The sequence below is a fragment of the Hemitrygon akajei genome, chromosome 21 (genome assembly GCF_048418815.1).
Source record: "Hemitrygon akajei chromosome 21, sHemAka1.3, whole genome shotgun sequence".
Lineage (NCBI taxonomy): Eukaryota > Metazoa > Chordata > Chondrichthyes > Myliobatiformes > Dasyatidae > Hemitrygon > Hemitrygon akajei.
Window position 1 is genome coordinate 17165432 of NC_133144.1, and position 13524 is coordinate 17178955.

Here is a 13524-nt window from a genome sequence, read left to right on the forward strand (position 1 = left end):
GCACAACTTAAATGCCATCTATAAATATGCTGATGACACAACTATTGTTCGCAGAATTGCAGATGGTGATAATAGTGCATTCAGGAGCAAGATATATCAGCTAGTTGACTGGCGTCACAGCAACAAACTTGCACTCAGTGTCTGTAAGACCGAAGAACTAATTGTAGACTTCAGAAAGGGTAAGAGAAGGGAACACACACTAGTCCTCACAGAGGGATCAGAAGTGGAAAGAGTGAGCAATTTCAAGTTCATGGCTGTTAACATCTCTGAAGATCCATTCTGGGCCCAAAGTATTGATGTAGCTACAAAGAAGACATGACAACAGCTATATTCATTAGGAATTTGACGAGATTTGGTAAGTCACAAATTTCTGCAGATGTACAATGGAGAGCATTCTAACCGGCTGCATCACGGTCAGGTACGGGTGGGGTGAGCTACTGCACAGGATCAAAATAAGCTGCAGAGATTGGTAAACTTAAACCACTCCTTCATGGGCACCAGCTTCCATAGTATCCAGAACATTTTCAAAGAGCGATGCCTCAAAAAGACAATGTCCATCATGAAGGACCCCCATTAGGAAGGAGGTATAGGAGACTGAAGGCATACATCAACGATTCATGAACAGCTTTTTCCCCTCTGACATCCAATTTCTGAATGGACATTGTACCGATGAACACTAGCTCACTACCTTTCTGCTCACTGTAATTCACAGTTTTTGGTATTATGTCTTTCATTTGCTGGCGCAAAGACACCAAATTTCATGACAGCTGTCGGTGATATTAAACCTGATTCTGACTCTGCTTTAATTTGTACTAAAGATCCACTATTGCAAAGCTTCCAGAGTAATACACACTAAGTGGGTGGAGGAACTCGGCAGGTTATGCAACATCTATGGAAACAGCCGACATCTTGAGCTGAGACCCTTCATCAAGACTGGAAAGGAAGGGGAAAGAAGGTAAAATAAAACGCTGAGGAGAGCGGAAGGAATACAAGCTAGAAAGTGATAGGTGAAGCCAGATGGGTGGGGGAAATGGGATGAAGTAAGAAGCTGGGAGGTGATAGGTGGTGAGGTAAATTTCTGGGGAAGAAGGGATCGGAAAGAAGAAGAGAGTGGGCCATGGGAGAAAGAGAAGGAGGACAGTGAGAGGTAATAGGTAGACAAGGAGAAGAAAAGAGGTAAGTGGAGGGCCAGAATGGGGAATTATAGAGAAGAGGGGAGGTGGACTGGGAGAAATTACTGGAAGCTGTTTCAAAAAAAAAGAAAAAAGATCGATGTTCCTGCCATCCAGTTGGACACTTACTAAACGGAATAATGAGGTGTTGCTCCTCCAACCTGAGAGTGGCCTCATCGTATCAGTAGAGGAGGCCATGGACTGACATGTTGGAATGGGAAAAGGGATTGGAACTAAGATGTTGGCCACCAGGAAATTCCACATTTTTTGGATAGAGTGAAGATGCTTGACAAACCATGCCAGGTTACAACAACAGAGGAGGCCACGTCGGCAGCAAAAGGTACAGTAGACAACCTCAACAGATTCACAGGTAAAGTGTGGCTTCACCTGAAATGACTGCTTGGTGCCCTGAATGGGTAGGGGTAGCACATCCTCCACTTGCATGGATAAGTGCCAGGGGGTAGGTTAGTAGGCAGAGACCAATACACAAGGAAATCATGGAGGGTGTGATCCCTGCAGAAACGGAAAGTCAGAGGATGGTAAAGATGTGTTTGGTGGTAGGGTCCCATTGAAGATGATGAAAGTTGTGGAGAATGATGTGATGGATGTGAAGGCTTGTGGGGTGGTACATGAAGACAAGACGGACTCTATCCCTGTTATGGCAAGATAGAAACATAGAAAACCTACAGCACAATACAGGCCCTTCGGCCCACAAAGTTGTGCCAAAAATGTCCCTACCTTAGAAATTACTAGGGTTACACATAGCCCTCTATTTTACACAGCTCCATGTACCTATCCAAAAGACTCTTAAAAGACCCTATCGTATCAGCCTCCACCACCGTTACCAGCAGCCCATTCCACGCACTCACCACTCTCTGAGTAAAAAAAACGTACCCTGACGTCTCCTCCGTACCTAATCCCCAGCACCTTAAACCTGTGCCCTCTCGTGTTAGACGTTTCAGACCTGGGAAGAAACCTCTGACTATCCACACGATCAATGCCTCTCATCATCTTATACACCTCTATCAGGTCACCTCTAATCCTCCATCACTCCAAGGAGAAAAGGCCAAGTTCACTCAAATTGTTTTCATAAGGCATGCTTCCCAATCCAGGCAACATCTTTGTAGATCTCCTCTGCACCCTTTCTATGGTTTCCACATCCTTCCTGTAGTGAGGCGACCAGAAATGAGCACAGTACTCCAAGTGGGGTCTGACCAGGGTCCTATATAGCTGTAACATTACCTCTCAGCTCCTAAACTCAATTCCATGATTGATGAAGAACAATACACTGTATACTTTCTTAATCACAAAGTCAACCTGCACAGCAACTTTGAGTGTCCTGTGGACTCGGACCCTAAAATCCTTTTGATCCTCCACATTGCCAAGAGTCTTACCATTAATGCTATATTCTGCCATCATATTTGACCTACCAAAATGAACCACTTCACATTTATCTGGGTTGAATCCATCTGCCACTTCTCAGCCCAGTTTTGCATCCTATCAATGTCCCGCTGTAACATCTGACAGCCCTCTACACTATCCACAACGCCTCCGACCTCTGTGTCATCAGCAAACTTACTAACCCATCCCTCCACTTCCTCATCCAGGTCATTTATAAAAATCATGAAGAGTAGGGATCCCAGAACAGATCCCTGAGGCACTCCACTGGTCACCGACCTCCATGCAGAATATAACCCATTTACAACCACTCTTTGCCTTCTGTGGACTAGACAATTCTGGATTCATAAAGCAATGTCCCCTTGGATCCCATGCCTCCTTACTTTCTCAATAAGCCTTGCATGGGGTACCTTAACAAATGCCTTGCTGAAATCCATATACACTACATCTACTGCTCTTCCTTCATCAATGTGTTTAGCCACATCCTCAAAAAAAATTCATTCAGGCTCGTAAGGCACGACCTGCCTTTGACAAAGCCATGCTGACTATTCCTAATCATATCATGCCTCTCCAGATGTTCATAAATCCTGCCTCTCAGGATCTTCTCCATCAGCTTACCAACCACTGAAGTAAGACTCACTGGTCTATAATTTCCTGTGCTGTCTGTACTCCCTTTCTTGAATAAGGGAACAACATCTGAAACCCTCCAATCCTCCGGAACCTCTCCAGTCCCTATTGATGATGAAAAGATCATTGCCAGAGGCTCAGCAATCTCCTCCCTCACCTCCCACAGTAGCCTGGGGTACATCTCATCCAGTCCCGGCGACTTATCCAACTTGATGCTTTCCAAAAGCTCCAGCACATCCTCTTCCTTAATATCTACATGCTCAAACTTTTCAGTCCGCTGCAAGTCATCATTACAATCACCAAGATCCTTTTCCATAGTGAATACTGAAGCAAAGTAAATAAACCATAGGAGTAAAGTATTCATTACGTACCTCTGCTATTTCCTCCACTTCCATACACACTTTCCCACTGTCACACTTGATAGGTCCTATTCTTTCATGTCTTATCCTCTTGCTCTTCACATACTTGTAAAATATCTTGGGGTTTTCCTTAATCCAACCTGCTAAGGCCTTCTCATGGCCCCTTCTGGCTCTCCTGATTCCCTTCTTAAGATCATTCCTGTTAGCCTTATAATCTTCTAGCTCTCTAACATTACCTCGCTCTCTGAACCTTTTGTAAGCTTTTCTTTTCTTCACTAGATTTATTACAGCCTTTGTACACCACAGTTCCTGTACCCTACCATAACTTCCCTGTCTCATTGGAACTTACCTACGCAGTACATCACGCAAATATCCCCTGAACATTTGCCACATTTCTTCTGTACCTTTCCCTGAGAACATCTCTTTCCAATTTAAGCCTCCAAGTTCCTGCCTGATAGCCTCATAATTCCCCTTACTCCAATTAAATGCTTTTCTAACTTGTCTGTTCCTATCTCTCTCCAATGCTATTGTAAAGGAGATAGAAATATGATCATTATCTCCAAAATGCTCTCCCACTGAGAGATCTGACACCTGACCAGGTTCATATCCCAATACCAGATCAAGTACAGTCTCTCCTCTTGTAGGCTTATCTACATATTGTGTCAAGAAACCTTCCTGAACACACCTAACAAACTCCACCCCATCTAAACGCCTTGCTCTAGGGACATGCTAATCGATATTTAGGAAATTAAAATCTCCCATCATGACAACACTTTTATTATTATTATACCTTTCCAGGATCAGTTTCCCTATCTGCTCCTCGATATCCCTGTTACTATTGGGCGGCCTATAAAAAACACCCAGTAAAGTTATTGACCCCTTCCTGTTCCTAACCTCCACTCACAGAGACTCGTAGACAATCCCTCCATGGCATCCACCTTTTCTGCAGCTGTGACACTATATGATCAACAGTGCCACGCCCCCACCTCTTTTGCCTCCCTCCCTGTCCTTTCTGAAACGTCTAAAACCCGGCTCTTGAAGTAACCATTCCTGTCCCTGAGCCATCCAAGTCTCTGTAATGGCCACAACATCATAGCCCCAAGTACTGATCCACTCTCTAAGCTCATCCGCTTTGTTCATAATACTCCTTGCATTAAAATAGACACGTCTCAAACTGTTGGTTCCCTAACATGGTCCCTTAGGAGCTGCAGCTTGACACACCAGGTGGCCGTCCAGGAGGCTGGGAGACTTCAGGACTTCCCACTTCTGACACCGAGCACAGAACACCGGCCTCACACACATACTTCCTTTCCGCAATTAACACAGGTAAACTGGCCTCGCCTCGTCCTGTTACCTCCAAAGTCCTATCACTCTGCTACCCTCTCACTCCGCTGTCCGCTGGATACTTCTCCTGCTCTACTGGCTGACGTCATGTGCCTGCACAGTCTTGCCTCTCTTTACCCCGAGTAGTAAAATGCCTTCTCTCCGAAAATCCTTAGCCGTTCCACTCGCGGCCTTCCTGCTTCGAGATGATGGGATGAAGGCAGATGCTTGGGAAATGGAAGCGATGTGTGTGAAGACAACATTAATGGTGGAGGAAGGGATATCCTGATGTCTTGGAAAGGAAAGTCTCATCCTGATAACAGATACAGCAGAGACAAAGGAAATAGCGTTATTACTGAGGACAGGATGAGGGCGCTCTCGGGCTGCGTTTACTTTCTAGGTTAATTGTTCACAGGGGTGTAATTGGGCGGAAGGTCTTGTTACAGGGATGTATCTCTAAATAAATAAAAATAAACAATTAAATACCGACTTGCATTGTTAAGGTAGTAGTGACCAACTCCTCTCCTTAGACTAAAACCAATACCTCAAATAAACAATGAACTAGTCATCACTGTTCATTTTCTGATTGCAAGTCAAGGGATTTTAATTCTTCTTTGTGAATCAGTTTTCATTGTGTCAACAGTCTTGTCACGCTTGCTCAAGCCCTGACCCAACCCGAGAGGCATCAGAACACACCTCAGGGGGGTTACCGTCCAGGGGTGGGTAAGAGTAGGCGTCCAAGAGGAGCCATCTAGTGTCTGCGAGGTAGCGATCGGTCCGCCAGACCGTAATGACACCGACTTTGTGTGCAGTCTTCATGGTGAGCTTGGGATTGGTCTGGAGAGATCTGACACTGCTCCGTTCAGAGTAGGTGAGGGGAGTGGAGAATTTCAGGTGGTTATCGTCACATCAGCCACTCCAGATGTAGGGTCTCGACATGTAACATTGACTCTCCATTTTGCACCATTGATGCTGCCTACCCCGCTGAGTTCCTCCAGCATCTTGTGTGTTGCTCCAGAATCCAACATCTGCATCCTCTAGTGTCCTGGACACTTGCTCCTCTCTTAGTCCAGAACTCAAGACTCTCTAACACTGCCCAGGCTCCAGGGATTCCCACCTCCCCCCTCCCCCCCGCATTCATGGGCATATTTCAGACCAATAGACACTGATTGGCTGAGTTGTTGAGTGTTTCCCAGTTTTTCTCTGTTTACTCAAGGTGGGGGATGTTGGCAGAAACTGAAGCTTAAGAGCTGAAAGGTCCAAAAAGGAATCAAATATGAGATCAGATTGAGAGGTGGCTTGATATACTGTAGGTGTATGAGATAATAAGCAGCATATATAGATTTGGAAGCCTGTGCCTTTTTCCCGGGGCACCAGTGTCTAATAGGAGAGGATGTACGATTAGAGGATAGTATAGAGTGGATATCAGAGTTAGCTTATTTATGCAGAGAATGGTAAGTGGTGGAACACTATGGCAGGCATGATGGTAGAGGCAGATATGTAAGAGAGAGTTAAGAGGCTCTTGGATAGGCATATGGCTAAAAGAAAATTGGAGGGCTATGAGGGAGGGAAGCATTAGATTGGTCTTGGAATAGGATAAAAGGTCAAAGGGCCTATACTGTGCAGTTCTGTTCTATGTTCATTGTAATGAACAGTATTAACCATCATTTCCTCGCTCCCACCAATGAACACTCATTGAGACAATAACGTATTTTCCAACCATTAGGATTTCAGTCACCCAACCATGAAGAGTCTGCATCGAGACCAATTTATATGGAGCCTTTCAAATACTCATCTCCTGGAAAGGTACTTGCATGAAATGGAGGAGGGTGAAACACAACAGATTTTACAGCAGGTTATTCAACAGTTCAAGGAAAAGATCCGTCCCAACCTGGACAAGTTTCAGAAAGGTAGGTTAAACTTTATTGGAAAGCTGGACAAGTTCCTGATGAGTCCGTGTTCTGGCCTGTCCTATGTTTATTTCTGCACAAGCTGCCTTGCCTGACCCCACAGTTCCGTTCACTTCTCATATGAACAGCCCATTAGTTATTTCTGGTGGATTTAGCTTGTGACCTCTGCAACAGCAGATCCCACAGCCCAGGAGAAAATGGGCGTCTTGCTAAGTTACCATTGCTGGTAGAACAGAATCGCACCATATCTCTTGTTGACAAGTGACAGCTGCTTGATGACAGGGCTGATCAGAGGGAATCCAGGAATGGCACGTAATTATCTGCTTGCTGCAATACTTTGTTAGTGAAGTTGAACATATTATTTGTGCCTGTGGTTTTGGAACCATTAACTTTTATGTGCAGAACTAGCATCAGAATGAGGTTTATTATCTCTTGAGTTATATGACAAGAAATGTGTTGTTTTGTGCCAGAAGTACACTGCAAAGATAGAAAATCACCTTGAAGCACGAGGTAAATAATGCAATAAAAGGAACAATGAGGTAGTGTCGTGATTTCATGGACTGCACACCAATGCTGTTAATACATGATTATCTGAGTTACTGTCACCTTCCTGTCAGCTTGAACCAGTCTGCTTATTCTCCTCTGACTTCTCTCATTAACAAGGCACTTTTTGCCCACAGAACTGCCACTCACTGATTTTTTGTTGTAGTTGTTTTCCGCACCATTCTCTATAAACTTTAGAGACTGTTGTGCATGAAAAGTCCCAGGAGACCAGCAGCTTCTGAGGTCCTCAAACCATCCTGCCTGGTACCAGCAATCATTCCACAGTCAAAGTCACACTTTTTACCCACTCTGATGTTTGTTCTGAACAACAACTGAACCTCTTGACCACGTGTACATGCTTTTATGCATTGAGTTGCTGCCACATGATTGGCTGCTTTAGATATTTGCATTATGAATTGGTGTACAGGTGGACCTAATAAAGTAGCCACTGAGTGTATAAGCCCATGCCCGAATTGAAGGTCAAAGACCGAAGATCAAAGTACCTGGATTGGCAAGTTTGGGGTTTGGAGGTCTGCGAGTCTATGAGTCCAGCCAGGGATTGGAGCCTTGAGGCCTGATGTACGTAAGTCTGGGCCAGGAGGCCTGTCCGTGTGTGTGAGTGGGAAAGGCTGTTATTTTGTTTTGTTGTTGTTTGTATTGTTCTGCTGAACATCGTGGGAATGCATTGTTGGCAAAGGAATACGTGGTGACACTTGTGGGCTGCCGTCCATCAAATCCTCAGGTTGTCTTGGTTGTTAACACAATCGATACATTTCCCTGTATGTTTCATTGCACCTGTGATGAATGAATCTGGATCAGAAAATGCTGCATACTGGCATGGTCGCTTCACCTGATGAGCAGTCACAAACTTAGTGCAATCGTCAGCGTACAATGACCTTTCGTTGGAAGGGTCATTGATGTTGCGATTGAAGATGCTCTGAGTATCTCCTCCAGTGACACCTTGGTGCTTGGATGACTGACCTCCAACAACCACAACCATCCTCCTCTGTGCAAAGTTTGATTCCATCTCCTGACTTTATCATCTTTAAGACCATTGACCAGCTCTAATAGGGTATCTTGAGGAGACAATTGGTCATGCTGCCTTGAAGTCAAGGGCAGCTTCTCCCACCTCGCCACAAGAATTCAGCTCATTTGTGCACATGTGGGAGATGGCTGAAAGATGATCCTGGCAAAGCCCAAACTATTTGTGAGTACTGTAGTTTATTGATGGAGAGGAGGACCTTGCTCAGAAAGAAACTGTTGAATGAGGGTCTTCTCATTCTAAACTATTATTCAATTTTGATATAAAAAATTTTCAGCTTAAAGCTTACTTTACAGTTTCTTTTGCAGACTTAAACTGTGGTGGACTTTAGGCTTCTAAACCTCCTGCCCGATGGTACCTGTGAGAAGATGCCATGGCTCAGATGGCAAGGGATTTTTGGTGGTGGATGTTGCCTTCTTGAGGCAATGTCTCATGTAGACATTGGTGGGTGTAGATGTGCCTGTGATGTACTGGGCTGTGTGTGATGTTGTGCTAACCCTTTCCTCTACATTGATCTCCAGTTTTTCTATCATCTAACAGTCTCCAAAATGTCCCTAAGGTATCTGCTTGTACCAGCATGTCTGCAGGGTATTCAAATCACCAACAACTCTTCGTGCAAAATCCTTACCTCTGACATCCCCCCTATATTTGCTTCAATCACCTTAAAATTATGCCCCCTCGTATTAGCCATTTCCACCCTGGGGAAGTGTGTCTGGTTGTCCACTCAATCTATGCTTCTTAGAATCTTGTACAGCTCTATCGAGTTGCCTCTCATCCTTCTTCATTCCAAAGAGAAGAGCCCAAGCTCACTCAGCCTGTCCTCATAAGTCATCTCTCTAATGCAGACAGCATCCTGGTAAATCTCCTCTGCACCCTCTACAGAGTCTCCACCTCCTTCCTGGAATGAAGTGACCATAACTGGGCAGAATATTCGAAGTGTGGTTTAACCAGGGTTTTATAGAGCTGCACTATTACCTCAGGGCTCTTGAACACAATCCCATGACTAACAAAGCCAACCAACAGATGCCTTCTTAACAACCCTATCACTTGTGCAGCAACGTTGTGGTATGTGGATCCCAAATCTTTGGGATGTGGATCCCAAAATCCCTCTGTTCCTCCACACTGATAAAATCCTCCCATTAACCCTGTATTCTGCCTTTCAATTCGGCCTTCCAAAATGAACCACTTCACAATTTTCCAGAATGAATTCTATCTGCCAGTTCTCTGCCCACTCTGCACCCTGTCTATTCCAAGTTGTAACCTACAAAAACCTTCTACTCTATCCACAATACTACCAACCTTTAGGCCATCTGCTAATTTACTAACCCACCCTTCCACTTCCTCATCCAAGTCATGCATACAATCACAAACAGCAAGAAATCTGAGAACAGATACCTGTGGAACAACATTGTTCACTGACAACATAGAACACAGAACATTGGAGAACAGGGTTAGGCTATCCAGTCCACAATGTTGTGATGAACTAGCTAAAAAGTAAATTTAAAAACAAATAAACTAATCCCGCCTATCAACACAATGTCCATATCCCTCCATCTACCTCATTTTCAAGGGACTATTTAAACGTCTCTTAAAAGCCTCTAATGTATTTGCCTTTACCACCATACCAGGCAGCACATTCCAGGCATCCACCACTCTGAGTAAAAAATTTACCCCTCACATCCTTTGTGAACCTATCCCCTCCTACCTTCAATGCATGGCCTCTGGTATGAGACATTTCTAACCCGGGGAAAAGATACTCCCTGTCTACTTTATCTATGCCTCTCATAATCTTATAAACCACTATCAGATCTCCCCTCAGCCTCTGCCACTCCAAAGAAACTAACCCAAGTGGCCTCTCCTGATAGCACACACCCTCTAAACCAGGCAGCATCTTGGCAAGCCTCATCTACACTCTGTTGCAGTGGGCAGCTGGAGGAGACTTGAAGCGGACCCAGGTGCAGGACGCAGGCATGGAGACTTGACACAGAGATGGATTTGGACATGACTGGGACTCAGAACTCGGAACTTGACTCGGGCTTGGACTGGGACTCGGCGACGACAACAGCAAACAAAGACTGACAATTCGCATCTTGCTCAGAGGAGCAGCTAACAGCCAGCAGTCCCCAGCTAGACCCGAAGAGACAGAATTCCCAACTCTGAGTAGTGGCAAATGGTTGGCCCTACTCAGCCGGGAATGGGATGACTGAAACAAACAACAACAGACAGTTCAAATCCTGACACGGAAGACTGTCCCTTACTCTCGGCGGCTCGGAAGACGGTCCCTTACTCTCGGTGGCTCGGAACGAGCATAGCCGCACTGTTGAGGTGACGAACCAGCAGTGAGTAGATGAAAGCCAGAGTTTTTACGCTGCCGGTTTGAATGAGGATCAGATGCCCTGATCAAGGAGCCCAGTGGAGCATGGGGGGTAAAAGGAAATTAACTGAAATGAATAGTTAATTGACCGGACCATGACACACTCTCTGCAAGGGCTCAACATATTCCTTACAGTGGGATGACTAGAACTGTATGCAATACTCCAAATATGGCCTAACAAGAGTTTTATGAAGTTGCAACATAACCCCTTGACAGTGGAACTCAATGCCATGACTAATAAAAGCAAACATTCCATAAGGTGGCTTATCCACACTATTGACCTGTCTAGCCACTTTCAAGGAGCTGTGAACTTGGACCTCAAGATCTCTCTGTTCAACAACACTGTACTTTCTCCTTGCATTTGCCCAAGTTGCAACATCTCACATTAATCTGGGTTAAACGTCATCTGCCAATTCTCTGCCTATATCTGCAACTGATCTATGTCGCACTGTATTCGTTGTCAGTCCTCTACACTATCCATAACTCCGCCAATCTTGGTATTGTCCGCAGTGAAGGAGGGCAGGAGCAAAGCATTGCGGAGGGTGTGGGGTGGGTGTGGGGTCTGTAGGTTGGGGTGAGGTAGAATCCAGCAGTGGTTAGGGAGGGATCTGATGCAACCATTTGGGAGGGTAAATGAAGCCAGAGATTTTGGAACTGGAGATAGGGAGGTGGCTTGTACCTGAGCTCCTGTATGTCCTCAGCACATCACAGGAACCAGTTTCCCCACCGTGGGAATTGGTAAATTCATGCACCCACGCTGAGTTCATCAATGTCATCAGCTTTACTTCTAAATTCCACCCTGCCATTGTATTCACTTGGTCCGTTTGTGACATCTCTCTCCCCTTTCTCCACCTCTGGAGGAAAAACTGTTGACCAACATCATTTATAAGCTTACCAGTTCCCATGGCAGTCTTGACTATATGTCTTCCCACCCTGTCTCCTGTAAAAATGCTTTTCCTTTCCTCAGTTCCGTCGTCTCCACAGCATCTGTTCTCAGTATGAGGCTTTCCTTTCTAGGACATCAGAGATGACTGCCTTCTTCAAAGAATGGTGCTACCCTTCCTCGATCTTTGTTGCTGCCATCACCTGCATCTCCTTCATTTCCCAGACATCTGTGCTTACCCCATCTCCCTGCCGTCTTAACAGTTCCTCTTGTCCTGACCTACCACCCCATGAGCCTTCGATTCCAACACATCATTCTCTGCAACTTCCCCCACCTCCCAAGGGATCCTACCACCAAAAACATCATCTCCAACTCTTTAACTTTCCTACCCACCTGGCTTCATCTATCATAGCTATCCTCCTTTCCCTCCTCCCACCTTTTTATTCTGTCATCTGCCTCCTTTCCTTTCCTTTGAAGAAGGTTCTTGGCCCAAAATGTTGAGGGTTTGTTCAATTCCACGGATGCTGCTTGATCTATAGAGCTCCTCCGGCATAATGTGTTTGTTGCTGTAGAGGCAATGAAAAAATGTACTTGATGAATACTGTGTTTCTGTCATCACAAACAGAAGGATATGATAGGTATTGGCATTAAAGAGAAAGGAAGTGAATTATTGAAATGATAAATGTAGAGTGAGAGAGGTCATTGTAAAGGGTGTGGTATCTTTAATGTGTTGCCATGAACCCAAACACAGGACACAGACACAGAGATTGAGTTTGGGATGCAGACGCGGGCGTGAGCGTTGAACGGCAAACAGGAGGGAGAGCAGTAAGGCAGGAGACTGGTGGGATTTATCTTGACACGGAGAGACTGGGTCTCACAGGTAAACCTCGGAATTGGAGTAGAACTTAGAAAACTGATCTTGACACGGAGAGACTGAGTTTCACAGGTAATTCTCGGTACTGAAGCAAAACCTAGGACACAGAATCCTTGGAGCCGGAAAGCGTTAATTACCACACTTGGCAAAACCAACGATCTGGCAACTAGTGAGTGCAAAGATGGAGTTTTCATGCTGCAGGTCTTGAAAACCAGGTGTGCTGTCATCAAAGGGAATTAGGAGAAAATGGGGAATTAACGGTGACAGTACCCCCCTCCCAACGGGAGCCCCCAGGCGAACCACCAGGCTTGTCCGGATTGTCTCGATGGAAATCATGGATGAGGGAAGGGTCCAGGATGAAGGAGCGGGGAATGCAGGTACGCTGCTCAAGGCTGTATTCCTCCCAATCGACCAGGTACTGGAGACCCCTGCCTCGACGGCACGCATCCAGTATTCACCGGACGGTGTATGCTGGGAAGTCATCAATGATCCGGGCGGGTGGAGGAGGATCAGCAGATGGGCACAAAGGGCTGACAGGCACAGGTTTCAATTGGGAGACGTGGAACGTAGGATGAATGTGCATGGATCTGGGCAGTTTGAGTCTGACCACCAAGGAGTTGATGATGCTCTCAATTTCGAATGGTCCGAGGTAGCGAGGGGCGAGTACCTTGGATTCATTCTTGAGGGAGATGTCTTTGGAAGAGAGCCAAACCTTCTGCCCAGGCCAATAATTTGGTGCAGGAATTCGATGGCGATCCGTGATCCTCCGGTTGCGGTCAGCGGAGAGGAGCAGGGCCCCGCATGCATCCTTACAGACCTTGTGGCACCGGCGGAGATGGGCCTGGACTGAAGGCACAGTGATGTCATCTTCATGTGCGGGAAACAGAGGGGGTTGATAACCCAGGGATAACCCAGACACTCCGATGGTGGCGCTGACCAGGGAGTTGTGAGCGTACTCTACACAAGCGTGATGGGTGCTCCAGGATGACGGGTTGTTGGTGGATATGCAACGCAGTGCT

At 45.7% G+C, this 13524-nt stretch overlaps 1 protein-coding gene across 3 annotated transcripts in view; it reads left to right on the top strand.

Moving 5' to 3' along the window:
- The window catches only part of LOC140714115 (hydroxylysine kinase-like), a 42938-nt gene that overhangs the window by 23158 nt on the left and 6256 nt on the right, over nucleotides 1-13524 (top strand). For all 3 annotated transcript variants that reach the window (XM_073024890.1, XM_073024891.1, XM_073024892.1), the window contains exon 4: nucleotides 6606-6789. In XM_073024890.1, coding sequence (XP_072880991.1) covers nucleotides 6606-6789 — 184 coding nt within the window. The remainder of the gene's footprint in view (nucleotides 1-6605; nucleotides 6790-13524) is intronic.